This window comes from Zingiber officinale, chromosome 8B, assembly GCF_018446385.1.
Source record: "Zingiber officinale cultivar Zhangliang chromosome 8B, Zo_v1.1, whole genome shotgun sequence".
In the NCBI taxonomy this organism is placed as follows: Eukaryota; Viridiplantae; Streptophyta; class Magnoliopsida; order Zingiberales; family Zingiberaceae; genus Zingiber; species Zingiber officinale.
Window position 1 is genome coordinate 707,172 of NC_056001.1, and position 17,678 is coordinate 724,849.

Sequence of the window (17,678 nt, forward strand, 5' to 3'; positions counted from 1 at the left end):
ACAACAACGTCTTGAAGAGAGGTGCCTGTTCGGTACAGGTTGGTATGGGCGCTTGGATAAAGTCAACACAGTTGCTTGGGTCATTCTTCGACCATCCAGAATTGAGCTCATCCAAACCCAACTTCGGCCTTTTCTCCTCAAGTAGTCTTCTGCTCCGACTTCTTGTTCCTTGGAAGTGCCACGCGCATCCTTCTCGCTCCACCAATGTACTCTTTCGTAGTTTTCGTCCCTTGGATGCACCGAGCTCATTGACTCACTTCTCGTATCATCCTTCTCATCTGCTGCGTCTTCTTCTCGGCTTCTTGTGTTCCTAAGCCCCCTACACATTTAGATACAAGGCATCAAAAACATATAGCCTATCTTAACCCGGTTGATCACATTAAAACTCATCCAGGATACTTATAATCTCCTCATTTTTAATGTGCATCAACCTAAGTTAAGTTAGGGTAATAACAAACAATAAAATGAGTGTTTATTGCAAGTAAGTACAATAATTTTGCAATAAAATAAAAAATCTATACTCCCCTAAACTTACTTTCTAATTTCTTCAATTTTGATCGCATCAAAAATAGGGGTATATATAAAAAAATATTAAAAAAACTTCTAAGAGGGATTGAAACAAGTTAGCAAGTTTGAGAAAATTTTTCCAGAATTATTTTTTGAATATCCAAATTTCTAAAAAACTAAAAACGAGATTTGTCAAAAAAATAATTCAAAATTATTTTAAAGTGTCAAAAAATCTTGAAATTTTTTATTAAAAATAATCACAATATTTTAAGAACATAATAAAAATTTTAAGTATAGAACATATTTTTGTTTAACCGTAGAAAATATTTTAAATACAGAATTATTTTTGAAAATAAATATTTAAAGATAGTTTTACCATCCTAAATATCTGGCTGATTTTTCTAAACATTTAAATACAATGATAATGTAAAAAAAAAATCAGGTTTTTAATTATATTTTTAATAAAAAATTCATAAAATATTATATAATCATTGAAAATTTTCAAAAAAAATTATAGTAACAGATTATTTATTTATGTAATACAGGAAAAAATTTCAAAAAAAAAATGAAAAGGCAAATAAACAAACTAATTAATTTTGTAAACCGAATTAAAGCAAATTAAAATTAAAACATGTACAAAAATTTATTTAATTTAAGCATGATTTAGGAACTCAAAATAAATTTTTACCTACTGGATTAACAAGATATTTTTTTGAAATATATTTTCATGTCATTTTTCTAATTTGATCCTTGTGAAATCTAAAATACAATTAAACCTTTGAGAATTTCTAAAATATTAAACATTTAAAGATGAATGCTTCGATTTTTCTATTTGATCCTTCAATTTTTAATTTCCAACCTTCAATTTATCGAAATATTTTAGTAGGCAAGATTTTGGTAAGGTAACTCTGAATTGTAAATTCTCCTTTCTTAATTGTTTATTTTTTCTAGTTTACATGAACTTCTAGAAAGTATTTTAATAAATTTATACAACTTATCGGGAGGTTGAGAACATACCTCACTTACCGGGCCTGTCTCGTTATTCGACGCTCTCCTTTCATTGCTGCTTTCTTCTAGTGTCTCCCCCTCCGTTGATGCTCATATCTGAGGTACTTTCATCGTCTTTCTGGTGATCTGCTATTAGTGCTAGTCTTGCATACGCTTCCAGCTAGGACTCGGATGATGACTCGTCCCACATTGCTCTGAGGTTATTGTATTTGGTTTTATTTGGCACTTTATCCTTCTCTTTTGTCATGTTCTTCAGTTTTGGACAGTTATCTTTTGTGTGACCTTCTTCATTGCAATAGTAGCATCGGATTTTCCTTTTGCCTTGAAGAGACTTCGTTGCCTATTCCTTACCAAAGTTATTAGACTTATTTTTTAAAAAAATTTCCTTACCATAAAAGTTGTTTTGTTTTTGTCGAGTGATGTGTGAGAATCCAGTTCATCCTTCTTGGCTTGCAAGACTAGGTTCTGACTTAACTATGTTTCTTTTGTAACTCTTGGACATCGAGACTTGTATAATTCAAAAGTTGAGAATAATTCTTCTAGGCTATTTACCTCCAAGTCTTTAGAGATGTAGTATACATCTACTAAGGTTGATCACTCTTGTGTTCTCAGAAAGGCGTTGAGCGCGTACTGAATTGAGTCTCTATTCGTTATTGATTCTCCAAGGTTGTTGAGTTGGATGATCAATTTTTTGATCTTCGTATAGAGTTGAGCCACCTTCTCTCATGTTCATTCAGAGGTTTGCTAGATAATTTTAGAGGATATCCTATCTCGCCAGCTTGGCTTCCATGGTATCTTATTGTAGCTCTGGGAACTTTTTCTAAAGTTCCCAAAGTTCTTTTGTTGAGTCGTAAGTTTTGATCTGGTTGACTTCTTAGGTCGATAGCACGTTAAGTAGATAGAATTGTACTTTGCTGTTGGCTACGAAATCAGTCTGCTCCTTCTTGTCCAAAGATACTTTTCTTTCTCTACTCCATGTTGATCTTTGGGTACTACAAAATTATTTTTTAAGTTAGAAATATATCGAAATTAGTTTTAAAATATACATTCATTTTGCACTTCCAAAGCGTAAATTTTTCATTGAACTTAGGTGGGTTAATGCTGGATCTGGCTATAGTCTTGTTACTTTAGTCGGCAATTAGTCTTTCTGAATAGTTCAGGTTTTGATACCAATTGTCGGTTCCAGTGCAATCGACAAAAGGGGTGAATTATCCTGAAATTAGAATTATACCATTCTCATTATTTTGACTTTAACTAAGATACACTTGTTAATAAGTAGAAATTAATTGCATAAAAGAACAAATGAGGCTACCGAATTTACTTGATTGACAACTGAGGAGGTTGCTAATCCAAGACAAGTGAAGTACATTATCGAAACTCCTTTTTCGATCAAGATTGTAGGCAGAGAAGCCCCATAACAGCTCAGAAAATTAAAACAAAATTTAGAAATTTATATATAAATGTCATGTTAAAATGAAGAGAACCAAGGATCTATTTATAGCATACTAGTCAAAAATATCTATTGGCTGATGTGACATCTTCAGGCACTTGGAGTGGGTCCAAGCACCCCCCGCAATGCATTATATTTTCTTCACAACGACTCTTCAACGACTTCAGAATAAAATGTTATCCTCACCCAGGTGCTTGGACCGGTCTAGACGCCTGGAGTGTTACCGATGTGGACTCCAATAGTTATCTGTAGCAATGTCTTGAAGAGAGGCGCGTGTTCGATATAGGCTGGTCCGAGTGCCTAACTTGGTCCAAGTGCTTAGATAAAGTCAACATAAAGTTGACTTTATCTGGTTGCTGCTCTAGTCACTTGGGTGATTTTTCGACCATCTAGAGTTGAACTCACCCAAATCCAACTCTAACCTTATCTCCTCGAGCAGTATTTCGCTTCAGCTTCTCATCTCTCAAAAATACCGCGCACGTCTTTCTCACTCCATCGGTGTGTTAGGACCTTGGCGCCACTAGAGGGGGGGTGAATAACTCGTCACCCAAATCGTCAATTTCTACGCTTATTAGTGCACAGCGTAAATATGAAACAAAACTAACAAATAGAAAGCTAAACCTAGAGGCAATAACCAAGACAATCAACCTCTAACACATTTATGTAATGTGGTTCGGAGATCACTTACTTCTACTCTACGACTGTCTGTAAGATGGATGATCCCAATCCGTTGATGGATGATTCCCCGGAGAATTTTTGACTAGCTCGCGTAGTTCCTTGTGGGCGGAGAAACATTACCACAACTCGCACAAGACCACACTAAATCACTTGAGCACTTGGACACTCTAATTAGGGTTAACCACCACTAATTTGGTCACCTTGCTCAAGCATCCCGAGCTCTATTAAATAGAGCTTAGATGGAAACATCCAAGTAATGTTTTCACCACCAATCGACTGTCATACTTACCAGTTGATTGACTTTCATAAATTTTGACCATTACAGGCCAATGACTTGATACTAGTTGACTCATGAAAACATCAATCGACTGCTACAATAATGCTACAGTATGCTACACAACGCTACAATAACCTGGAATTTTACCCTGAGTATAGTCTCTCATGCACTATCCTTACTCGCACAACCTAGACCTAGCTTTCTAGCCTTCTCCATCAACCTCGCGTCCCTCATATGTCTCTCCATTCTTCACGCTTTTCCTTTTGGAGCTTCCATCGGCCTTATTATTGTTGTCGGGTCTTTCTTTTCCAAGAGGTCACGCCTTCGAGACTTCATCCATTGCCAAGTCACTTGGACTTACGTTGCTAAGACTACATGTTTGAACTTACACCATCTAGATTCACCCTTATACTTTCCTCCTTTGCCAAGATCACATTTGGACTCTCCTTGTTGTACCTGTATCTTGCACATTCACAATGCATATCAAATACAATAATAAACCTAACTTAAACCTTTGCCCAAACATCAAAACCTAGGATACCCAGATTGCTCCAACACGATGTACTCTTCTGCAGCTTCTCGTCTCTTGGATGCACCGAGCCCGTTGACTCGCTTACCATACCATCCTTTTCGTCTACTGCATCTTTTACTTGACTTCTTGTATTACTAAGTCTTTGCAAACTTAGACACAAGTTATCAAAAACGCATAACTTAACTTAACTCGGTTGAACACATCAAAACTCACGTTGGGTACTTACATGAAGGACAGAAGAAAATGAACTTACGATGAAAATAAAGAGCTTGGAGAATCGCCGACAATAAGCAAAAAGGAGAAGGCGAAGAAGAAGAGGATTGGGAAAACGATAAAGTTGCATCAAAAGGTGAACCTTAAAAACTCTAGTGACGGACGGTCGCTCGCAACCGTTCGTTACAGTCACATCAAATCTCAATACTCACCTGTTACATCATATATTCTTTAGCGCAAGCATGTGATACATGACAACAAGACACGGGATGTATTTATGAGGGATGAGAAATAATAAGCAAGCTTATTATAAAAAGATGTGCTCATCATATCAAGTATTAATTAGTAAAGGACGTGCTCTATTTCCTAGGTGCCAGAATGATGTCAGCTCGAGCCAAGTGATGATACAAAGAATGAACGTCCTATCAGGAAATAAGGGACACTAGAGGCCCTAGCAACTGAGTATAACATATGCTGGAGTTGACCTTTAGAACAAAGAGTGAATGCCCGATTAGAGGACCAGAGACACAAACAACTTAAGTGTCTAATCAGTTAGACCTGTAACTTTCTTGAACTAGACTTGAAGGGGAGGTTTGTGATATGATGAATAAGATGGGGCCCCCAAGTCAGGCCAAAGTTTAGGAGGTCGGCTTACATGATAGTCAAAGTCAAGGACCAACACTTGTGGCCAGCATGGTCGATTGTCTTGGCCGAGCGGTCATTCGATCAGATTCTTGGTTTGGTCGGAGCCTGAGTCCTCAATATAGTCGAAGCTCGAGCTAAGCCAGTGCCATTTAGAGCAAAGTCCTCTTCGTCACTCAAGATAGCGTGAGCTATTGTCTCAACCGAGTGATCTAGATGATCGGATCATGTGTCTAATCGGACACACTTGACACTTGATCTTACCGAATTCATTGACCAAGCTAGGAGGTTGGGCGAAGGCTGAGTTCCCAATGGCTTTCCTTAAATCTGATTTGACTGCTCTTACATACGACAACGGATCAAACTATCAAAGGGAACCCAGTCAGCTTGCCAACTAAACATACTAAGGGCCCCTTAATCCAACGATCTCATATTCCTTCTTATTGTCTTGTGTAATAGTTGTCAGAAAATCAAGGGAATATTCTCTGTGTCAGCCGTATGGCAGAAGCTTCTACACAGAGATTATGGATCTATTTTAAGAAAGATGTCAAAGCATCTTTATGGTCTATCTTTTTTAGAAATACTTTGAGAATCATGCATAGACAAACAGTAACACTATAAAATGAATCTCTATCTACAGACGTAGGTATGTGAGGCTATGTAACTTTACACATCCATAATCACTGTTTATTCTTTCATTAATCGCCTTCAACTGGATCGCTGACTTGAGTGTTGGAGTACCTATGTTGGGGACCCATCCCTAACCCGATTATTAATGTTTATTTTGACACGCAGAACCGCTTAAAGTTATTTTTTTTTAGCTAAGAATCTTTGCTCAGCCAATATTAGAGTCATTTATCCAGTACACTATCTTTCCGCTTTAAGACATCATCCAATTAAAACTTTGCGTTCTTTGGTGATCTTCTCCAAAATGATTGAAATGCCACCTTTCTGAACGATATTGCAATCGGATTAGTGTTTACTGGGAAAATGATGGGTCCACTTATGTTTTCTGTGGCCCATTTGATCTAAAACCCAAGTGGCAGATCATCAATATTGGTTCGGGGCCCGCATTCGTGTTATTCTAATTACTTCAGCGGGCCCAACCGGATCTACACGCAAACTGACGTCGCGAGTGCTTCCAATATTGTTTTTTAATGGATTCATTTATAATTCCATAATTGCCACTGCCATATCGGAGATGGCTACGAGTGGAAGCGCCAACTAAAAACTTTCCAACATATCGATACGATTTTTTTTTATTTTTTTTTATTTTAAAAAAAGGACTATGGTGAAGTGAGATACATGATAGAAGCTAATGACAGACATATCACTGATAAATATATAATAACGTGCTACGGCATATAAAAAAACGGAAGGTGATTATGACTCTATAAAACGGTTCGTTTTGCACGCTTGCCTAACCCCACGCACGCTTCCTCGCATCGCCTCCTCGCGCCTTCCCTCCCCTTTCAATTTCGACCCTTTTCGCTCTCTCCTTGGAAGTTGGATCCGCAGATCTTGCATCGATGTCGTCGGGGTCGCCACCGCAGGGCCGCGGCAGGGGGGAGGGAGAAGAGGAAGGCGCCTCCTCCTCGAGACCCCGCTTCGGTCGCCGCCGAACCGACTATCCTTCTTCGTCGCGGCCGCGATCCGCCGATGCTGTCTGGCCGGAGCACTTCGTGGAATCCGTCTCCATTCGTGTCGCCGACGAAGCTGCCCGATTCGAAGGCCGACTCGCCGCTGCGCCCGCCGTCGTCGCCATGTTCCAGGTTTCCAATCCCTTCCCTAACTCGATTGTTACTTCTGTTTTGTCCTAGAAGATCATTATCATTATCATTTTTAAATGTTTAGGATCTCGAATTTGCTCCCGTCGTTGAATAGTTTTCGAAAGAGTGAAACCCAAATAAATATTCTATTCGGATGAGAAGTTGTTTTTCATAGAATGCTTCCATTTTAGGCGTAAATAAGGCTGGGTTTTTGTTTGTGATACTTTTATTTTCCTTATTTTGGGCTTTTGGCTCGAGTTTGGTCGGTATTTATGGGGAACAGTACCTCCCTCCCTATATGTGCTACGGAAGTAGAAGGAGGAGTTCCTTCTGCTACTATACTACTACTCTTTCTGATATCCACCTCCCCATAGCTACTAGCTGTTGCTCCGCCATTACTTTTCCTCTGCGTTTCTTCCTTCTTTATTTATTTTTTCTCCATTCTCTTTCTGCACATTTGTGGTCATTCTCTTCCTGCACATTTGTGGTCATTCTCTTCCTGCACATTTGTGGTTGGTTAAATCATAAATGGCCATCTTTCGCGGCTCGGGTTGCTCCTTACAAGGGATTTATTTGACAACGGGATTCGAGACTGCATCGCATTTTCCACTACTCTCCTCTGCCATTGTTCATTATTAATGTGGTTGGTTGCTCTCTTTATCTGTGTGTGTGTGTGGGGGTGGGGGTGGGGGTGGGGGTGGGAAGACGTTCTGTGCTCTGACGACGGGACTGAGCAGTAGAAGCAGGGGGGGAGGGGAAGGTGAGTGGGTAGCGTGTGGTACTCTGTTATCTTTTGACCCTCGCTTCGCTCTGCACCCGCCTTTACTCAGCCCTTGACCCATCCCCATCGCTGCTTTATGTACTCGCGTTCATGCTTCGCCTTCTGAGGTGCTCGCGTCCGGCCTCGCGTCCTGAGAGGAAAGGAAACAAAAAGAGAGCAAGCTCGGGGATGGCACACCGCGATGTGATGGGATTAGACGGGAGTAATAAGCAGCAGAGCCAACTGCGAAGGCGCAGGCCCAGGCGCCGTCACCAGACGCGCGTCCCTTTCAGTTCCGTTTTAGTCCTTTTTTTATTGGGTCGAGGGGGAGAAGGATACAAACACAGACCATCTTTTCCTGCCCCTTTTATTTTGCTCGCCACTGTCCCGCTAATGCTCAGCATGCACCTTCATAGTATCCGTGACAGTGATATCTCACTCTAATACTATAATAATTTGTCTCGAACGAGTTCAAATTAATAAAAAAAAATTGTTTTTTTCCCTCAATCTGTATGTTTACGGATTGAGGATTTGTTGTCCCGTTTCCATTGAATCGAGAAATAATAGGATGGGGTGGCTTTGAGGGATTGGTCTTTTTTTAAAAATAATGGCGTCCATTGGAAATGAAAGTGTGGGGGAAAGAAGCGGCAAACGGGCTGGCGGTTTGCTTTTTCACTAAACCTGCGCTGCTTCCGACGACTTTGATAGGTTCCTTCATTGCGCAAATACTCAATCCTCCTCCTCATGCCTGAGCTCTTCCCTGAGATCGAGAAGCCATAGGACGGTTCGGCACCGGGGACTTCCCATTTTGTCCACCCATCCCCCATCTCCACACAATACTGATCTCTTGTTCAGCCAAATCCATCCATCACTTTGATCCAATATACATGTGCTGGTTGTGATAGTGTGTGATCAAGTACGTTTACATTTTACATGTGGCATTAATTATATGGAGTGGCAAATCAATGGTCTTAGTCGAGTACATCATAGCTAGTTCTAAGTCCCATCACAGCCTCAGTGTACATCGTCTCGTCGCGAAATCCAACTCTGTGGGGGTGTTGTCGTCTAGCAATACTTGCTTTTTGTTGATGGGATGCAGTAATACCCATCAGCCAAGCAGCAGTGTTGTTCATCACAAAGGAGAGATGGACTGAGATTGTTGTACATGCCTTTGGTACCGTTTACTTGAGGTGCAGCTACCATTTATGGTCGGTCTGTGAATTACGCCCCATGGGAGCTCTAAGAAGCAAAAACATCAAACACCTTTTGGCCTATTCCATCAGATCATGTCTCTCCAAAGTATGAGATCAGCCGCACACACTGAGTAGGATTTTCAACGTACGACGACCTGCACGATGTCGAGATATGGATTGCTGGAGCAGCAACATTGCAAGATCTGTAGCAGTACGTAATGGCGTGGTGTGGTTTAAAAGTGGCGAAAGTAAGGGTGAAAGCTGCGGTTTATGTGCTTTCGATTTCATTTGCTGTTGCTCTTTGTTTTGTTCGCTCCATGATTGAACTCGGTGTATAGAATATAAAGAAGAGATGGTGGAGTGCTGAGGAGCTGAGGTGTGGGTGATCTCTGGTCTTTAAGGCATTCTGACAAGGAATTGCAGAGGGATTCACGGGGTCCTATTATAACAGTGACAAAACGACGCAAGGAGCGAGTGGATTCTTCTTATGCCAAAGAAAATATTACTTTAATGAGCATTCCTTTTATGTCCTTGGCCTGCTTCCCTTGCCTGCCGTGGCTCTTCTCTTTCCTGCGACACGAATGGGGAAAGATATTAAAAGCTGCTGCCGCTGCCCCTGCTGCCGCTGCCTGCGTTGATGTCCCCCATATTTAATCGCAAGTTACGCTGGACCTTGAACGATGAGCTTCGTCTCTTGACCATATCTATGCAGCGGAGTGGAAGCAGAGGATCTGCTGGTTCAACGAGTGTTTTGGTTAGTTAAGTGAGGTCCAGCTTCGCTTCGTTTGCTGAAGCTTGCAAGTACATGGCGAGAGCCTCACGACCTCGAATGCGAAGCTGATGTGTTTTATCGTCGGGCTTGCTTCTTTGTAGATCTAGAGAGACGTGCAGTAATACATACATGGTACGGTTAATAAATTGAATATGTTATCTAGAAGGAATTGCATAATTTGTATATAAAAAATGGCCAATTTTATTCACATATTTCCTGCTTTAAACATTTACCCAAGTCGACCCTTGCAAATAGGACGTCAAGTTTCTTTTTATCATTGAGGACATTACAGTCGTCATTTAAACTTACGTAACAAAGTTCTTGCTTTTTTGTTTTCCATGAAAGAGAATCCTCGAGAGTTAAGACTTCAACCCTACCCCATGCTGACAAAAATGTCATTTATGAGTTAAGGGGCGGGTAAATGTTTGCTTTTCTCTAGCATTAATTAAATATGGGGAACTAATGCTAAACAATACTTTCTAATTTATTTATTGGATAATTTGTATACCGTTTGACTCACTTAAGATCTCAAATGATTAATTCTAAATTAATAATAGTTCACTTAACTATACCTAATTAATAATACATAAGGCTTCTACCGTCTATGCAGATACTTCTTATAGTTTAATATTTTTAGAATTTGATTCATTTGTATATGGTGTAGGTTTTTTTATTTCACAAACACTTATCCTGATTAGTTAGAGGGTAATAGATTTGTTATAATGGGGCAGAGATTAAATTCTGACAGGCGCATGCCCTCAGGAAAATATTCCTTCCACCCTCTAGTCACTTGATGGTTGGTTATAAATTGATCATATGATTTACCTCCCTTCACATAATTTGAGAATGAACGATGAAGAATACCTTAGATGAGCATAATTACCTTTTGCTATAATTTATTTTACCAAACACTCACATTTTTTCTCCATGCCTCAAATGTTCAACAAATTGATCATATGACAATATTATCTCTTGGAACCTTAACTCTATTTGCTCTCCATCTAAATTGTACATTTTGGAGGCAATTGTATCCCAATGGTGCCAAAGCAACTTATTTTAATTTTTAGAATCATCTTATCTAGGACATATTTGCATATAATGCAAAAGCTGATTTTGAAATCACTTATCATAACTCTTTGCTTGAAATTTCATGTGTATTTTTTTCATTTAAAATGTAAGTGTTAGTGATGCCCTTATTCTAATTGTGACTAAATAACTCATTCGGCCTTAACAAGTTATTTTAAAATCAACTTGAAAGATGATTCTGAAATCAACTTGTGTAACTTTTATGTGAAGGTATATTGGAAATAAAAAGGTACCTAGGATTTGATCATAAAGTTTTGTAGATTCAATTTTAGTCGGGCCTTAATGTAACATGAATTTATCAGGAATTTGTCTTTGACAAGTAATATTACAAATTTGAAACAAATGCATTAACATTTAATATAAAGTTTAGTATTATTACATATAAAATTGTATTCATCTATGTCATTTATATTTCAAATCAAACTGTTATTAAAAATATATATAAAAGAATTTAGTCTATTTTACATAAAATATATGATAAAATCAAGTTTGGAAATTACCATTTGCATTCCCAACTTTTTATCCAATACCTGTAGCATGTAGCTGATAATGATTGTTAAAGGCAATCAGTAAATTTTTTAATGAATCTTTAGAATCTTATTGTTCATGAAGAAAATCATCTCTTGTTTTTATAATCAGTTAAAAAAGTCCATTTGCTTAACCTATAAATATGATTATTAATTAGCTTCAACTACTATAAATTCAATAAATATTAACTGCTGTAAAAAAGAATAAATATAAACTTTTTACGTACTTTGCATTTATTTAAACAGCTATAAATTCAAGAAGGCATACTATATAAGCAACCAAACAGTTACGTTTTATTTGCTTTTGCACTGAACATTTTCTTGGGAGTAAATTTGTAAATTGTATGAACCAAACACCACTACTATGTTTAATATCTCATTGTTAGAAATCTTATCTGTCAAGCAATGTATTTCATCGAACTTGTATATTTAGGTATCTTTAACGGTATTTCCTATACATTTGTTTTGGTACACAAACTAAGGGGTATACTAAAAATTCTGGGATTATTGGAAATAGTCTTTTCAATGGTTTGACGAAGGGATTTGGATCATTGTTATTTCTTGTCTCATATATTACAAAATATTGATAAATATTCTTATCAGTTAGGAATTTTGGTAACTCTCATTCCATGGGTAAATCTTCCATTGATTTTGTATACTGTGCCACTGTGGCTTTGATTAATGTTGCTTGACGATCAACCCAAACATGATTAACTTTAGCAGAGTAAACAAATATTAGTCAAGCTTTAGCTTCATGAAAAAGTGCATTAGCAAATGAAAACTCTATTATTGTGTTATTAATTGCAATTATTATAGTCAATTGTGAGTTGGTTAGCCTATGATCATAACTGTCTTTAGATTATCTGTTGTTGTAGTTGAATATATAAATTAATTGGTATGAAAAATATTTGAGTGGCATTCCACTCAAATATTGTATACTCACACAGGGACAAACTCAGGTTGACAAGGATGATTATGATTTTGTAATCTTGCATAATGAGAAAACATTTATCAGATTAAGGGATATGCTTTTAATTTGAGCAATTGAGAATCTTATGATTAGTCAAAAGGATGTAATTAAGATATAAGCACAATATGACTTTGTCAGCTTACAATGGATCTCCACAAGATTTATTGATCATATATCAGTCTCCATCGTCATTGTTAAATCCTTATATTAATTAGGGAATTTGAATTATATTTGCACGAGCAGTCCCACCAACGCTGCATTCCGCAGCACTCAGTTCAGTTCCTAAGCTGAAGTCTTCATTAAATATGTAGCAGTAGTTCTGATGCTTGCTTTTAATTTCTTCTCAGACCTGAAATGTTTCTAGCTGGCAATTTCTTACTTTTACTTTTTTTTTAAAAAAAAAATTAATTTCATTATATATATTTATATAAATATAGACCATTTGATAAATATGATCCAATATCTGCTCAAAATATTGGTTAAAATTAATGCAAATATATTTTGCAGGTGTGCTCGACGTGGAGAGCAGTTTCCCGGTCGGAGTTCCTTTGGCAAGTTCTTTGCCGCCGCATATGGTCCTGCCGCCGCCGCTCCCTTCCTTCCTGGCGCGAGGAATACGTCCGTCTCCACCGCACAGCTGCCAATTTCCGCGCTGGCCGCTCCGCCTACTTCTCTCTCCTTTCTCCCCCCACCGACGACCTGCCCTGCTGCCGCCTCGCCCTCTCCGACCGTCACCTCGCCGCCGGCTTCCTCGACGGCTCAGTCCGCCTTTTCAACGTCCCTGCTGGGCGGCTCCTCGCCACCTTCAGAGCGGACCCCCACCGCGACCGCCTCGGTCGCTTCTCCCAAGCCATCTCCGGCATTGTACTCTTAGACAACCGCCTTGCCTTCGCCTCGCAGGATGGCGATGTCCACGTGGCGGAACTCAGCGCCCCCAGGGAGGCCCCCCGGCGGGCGCTCGTCGGGAACCTCATGGTGGACGGCACGATGGTGGACTTCACCGGGAACGCGCGGTGGTGGGTGGGTCTCTTCGCTGGCGCACCCGGTCACTCGTGGCGCGTGTGGGATGCGGCCATGGAGTTGCTGATTTTCGTCGGTGGGGGCCTGATGGATTCCGCGGCTGTCGTCGGTTGGCACATGCTCACCGACATAATGAAGCCGGTGGTCGGCCGCGCGCGGATTCTGGAGCAGGGTGTCGTCGTGGGGTGCTCGACGTCCAGCATGGAGGTGCTGGACCTCGACGGTGTCACTGGAACCATTCTAAACCAGAGGGAGCTCCGGCACGGCGGCGCGCTGGTGGAATCTTTCGACGCGGGGGATGGGCGGGTGATGGTGGTGGACTCGCGAGGGGTGGCCACGGTGAAGGAGGTGCCGGCGCTTACAGAGGTGAGCCGGTTCCCGACTCTCCGACGGTCGGAGAGACAGCATGGGTCGCCGAGCCTGGAAGGGTGCATGAACTGGGGTTACGCGCTGGTTTGCATCTCGCGCGGAGTACACGTGTGGGACGCTATCACCGGCGAGTACCTCTACGTCTTCCGGCAGCGGATAGGGATGGCCACTGCCATGGCCGCCAGCGACAGATACGTGGTTGCGTGGGCAAACGATACTGGATTGCACCTCTGGGATTTCGGAGCATTATGATCTGAGGGATGGTGCAACAAAAGGTTACGATGGGATGGGAGAAAGATGATTAGGGTTTAGTAGTTTTCTGGTTAATTAACTAATCACTCGGTAGGCGAATTTATTATCAATATGACGACGCTAATTCTATAATTATCTATTCATGGAGGATCTATTTAACCACTCGTTTTCCTCCTAGCATGCATTTTAATAATTTTCAACATTAACTTCGTGACTAATATTTGGTTTTCTTTTTTTATCTTTTTAACTCATCCACTACGAATTGTTTTTAAATATATCATTTTATTTATTAAATAAAATAAAGTAAAATGTTTTTATGATTTTTTTAGAATATACTTATATATTTTTTATTTAACTTATAAGTTAATGAAAAATTATAAAGATTTGGATACATTAAATTGGTTAAAAAAACATGATGAGTCATTTATTTTATTTTAGCCCGCTTAAGTAATTTCTATTCCTTGAGCGTACCATAGTCAATTGTGGAGACATAAATCAGAAACCAAATATATTATCACATGAGAGGATATTTTTGTTGACTTTATCGGAAATTAATGTTTATCCATTTTTACAAATTTATCAAGGGATGACCAGCTTAACTATGTCCTACAGCTAGTGTTATTTTACGTAGACAATTATATTATGAAATATTGATAATTAAAATGTGGCTGCTATATCAAATGGTATAAAATGAGAGGTTAGGTTCTTCAAGTGGTTAATTAGATAAGTAAGATTTAGATCTTAGTAATGATGTATTATGAGGATTTTTCTTTAGTGAGATGATAAATTTAGACTTCGATGAGTGTTTCTCAATTTATATATCTAGCGGCCGGTGAAAAACTTTTATGGGACAGGATTGATTACCTTTAAGATTAGTCAGTTTGATGAACTAGATATTTGGATTATCAACAAAAATGATTATGCAATATTTTTGATGAGAGGCTTGACATTTCTCTCAAATAATGAGGGTTCAATTCTCAAGTAATGTGCATTTGTAGTGATTGAATTTTTGATGACGCATGGGTGTCACGTCAAAAGCTGTTACGTTTCTTGGATTTACTTTCTATATCAAATTGTACAATATTCAATGATAATGTAAAATTGTCCCGGACTATGAACCTAAACACTCATGATTCAATTTCTAGTTACAACACAATGCAAGAATATTTCTTCTTATGATAATCTAGGTGTCTAGCTTTTACAATCTGAGTAATCTTTGGCGAGTCTAGTCCCATTAAAAATAGGGAAAAAATAATTTTAAAAAACGCCTCTTTCTGAATCATCAAGATGACATCTTATACATTGATTTTTATAAAAAGGATATCCCATCCTCATGGACAATTACCTAACTACCTTCCACCATATAATAGCAATTTATTCCTATTATTATCTTTCTCTTTTTTTTCTCACATAAATTGGTGCATTATAGTAGCTATAAACCCATTACAACTATGGTTTTGTAGTGTAGCTGTTAAAATTAAGTTGTCATACAATTATAGCAGCTACAATTTTGTAGTTGCTACAATACATAATTTTTTTTAGATTAAAATTATTTGGAGCCTTTGAGAAAAATTTAAACGCTTGAAACTTGGTCGTTACAGGTTTCACTCCGAAACCAGTTGTAGATTTTTGAACGAACTTTAATTTGATATATTGTGTCTTCTGTGCTTTAATCCAAATCAAAAGTTATGACATTTCAAAGTTTAGGGTTTAACGTTTATGTTGTATCAGCTATGAAATCGTAGTTGTTACAATTGAACTATCACATAGTTATAGCAACTACAATTTTATAGTTACACAATTGTAGTAGCTATGGTTTCGTAGTTACTACAATGTGAATGTTAAACCATAAACTTTGAAAAATCATATGTTTTGACTCTGGTTGAATTATGGAATGCACAACAAATCAAATTGAATTTCGTTCAGAGATTTATAACTGATTAAAAGGTGGCATCCGTAACTGCCAGGTTTCAAGCTAAAAAATATTAAATACTTTTCAGAATCTCTGAACAATTTTAGTTGTAAATTTTTTTTCCATATTGTAATAGCTAATAAATCACTACAAAAATAATCAGGTTTACCGACAGAATATACCGACGGAATATTATTCTGTCGGTAATCTCCAACGGAAGCTAATTTCCATCGGTACTCTCCGACGGAATCTAATTTCTGTCGGTAATATCAAATATTACCGACGGAATTAATTTTCCGTCGGTAAAATGTTAATATTATCGACGGAATTAAAATTCCGTCGGTAATATTTTCCGACGTTAATTTCCGTCGATACAATGATGGGAACTATTTATTAACGGGGGAAAAATCAGGATTACCGACGGAATTTAATTTCCGTCAATAAGTACCGACGGAATCTAATTGTCGTCGGTAATCTTGAAATATAAACAAAAATATCAGGATTTCCGACGGAATTTATATTCCGTTGGTAATCCTGAAATAAAAACAAAAGGTATCAGGATTACCGACGGAATTTAGATTCCGTCGGAAATTACCGACGGAATCTAAATTCCGTCGGTAATACGGAAAATAAAATTAGGGCACCAGCCCTTCTCCTCTCGTGCGCTCGATTTCCTCCTCTCCCGCGATTCCGGCGCAATCTCTCCTCTTCGACGATTCCGGCGCGATCTCTCCTTTTCGGCGATTCCAGCGCGATCTCTCCTCTCCGATGATCTTCAGGTAAGTTCTCTCCTCTCCTCTCTATTTTTCTCCTCTCCGCCAGTCGCTACCACACGGCTGGCGGCTTTGCCGGGCGCTAGCCGCACGCTAGTGGTTGTGCCGGCCGCTAGCAAGCGGTCTATCGCTTGCCGGCAGCTGCTAGCAAACAACCGACAACTGTGCCGATCAGCTGCTAGCAAGCGGTCGTCCAGCTGCTAGCAAGTGGTCGACGACTGTGCCGAGAGCTTGCAAGTGAACGGCAGCTGTGTCGAGCGCTTGCAAGCGACCGACGGCTGCGCCGGCCGATGGCTGTGTTGGCTGCCAGTAAGTGGTTTCTATTACAATTTTTTTCTCTATTGTGTAGGGACACAAAATAAATAGGGAATATTATATGAATATATGGAGTAACTGATGGAGGAGACAAGAGATGACTTGGTATTTTATATAACTTGCTAGCTAGCCAACCAATACAGAATGACTCAAGCTAGCTAGCTAGTTAAATTGATCCAATTGTTAGTATTGATCCAATCTTTTAAACTAATTAATGGGGTTTCAAAAAATTCAAAATTTTAGTTTGTGACCTTTGTTAATAACGATTATAAGGTTTTCCCTCATGACTAGAGATTTTAGCTAGGATGGGCAGGGTCTTCATATATATGAAAATTGTCTGAAGATGTCTTCAACACATTGGCTAGGAATGTATCATCTACATGATTGATATAAAATGATAATCTTGTCAGTGTTAAACCAAATTATGATAAGATTTAATCCAACTTATGTACTTTTGGAAAATATAGTATGCATTAGGTATTCATGGGTGGTTTTTAATTTCTTAGTGCGCCTCTTTAACCCAAAAATTATTAATTAATTAATTAATTAGTTTAATTTCCTTATAGAAAATGAAAATTGTGGTTCAAATTAAGTTGGGTTAATTTGTGCAAACATTATATATATATGCGATCGAAGAGATGATCGACCACATA

At 38.8% G+C, this 17,678-nt stretch overlaps 1 protein-coding gene across 1 annotated transcript; it reads left to right on the forward strand.

Annotated features, from left to right (window-relative positions):
- The first annotated feature begins 6,780 nt into the window (after window positions 1–6,780).
- LOC122017602 (transcriptional regulator STERILE APETALA-like) lies at window positions 6,781–14,166 on the forward strand. Its single transcript, XM_042575249.1, has 2 exons — window positions 6,781–7,079; window positions 12,892–14,166. The coding sequence occupies exons 1-2, from the start codon at window positions 6,837–6,839 to the stop codon at window positions 14,023–14,025; spliced, it is 1,377 nt and encodes a 458-aa protein (XP_042431183.1). The 5' UTR covers window positions 6,781–6,836; the 3' UTR covers window positions 14,026–14,166.
- Window positions 14,167–17,678: the final 3,512 nt, after the last annotated feature.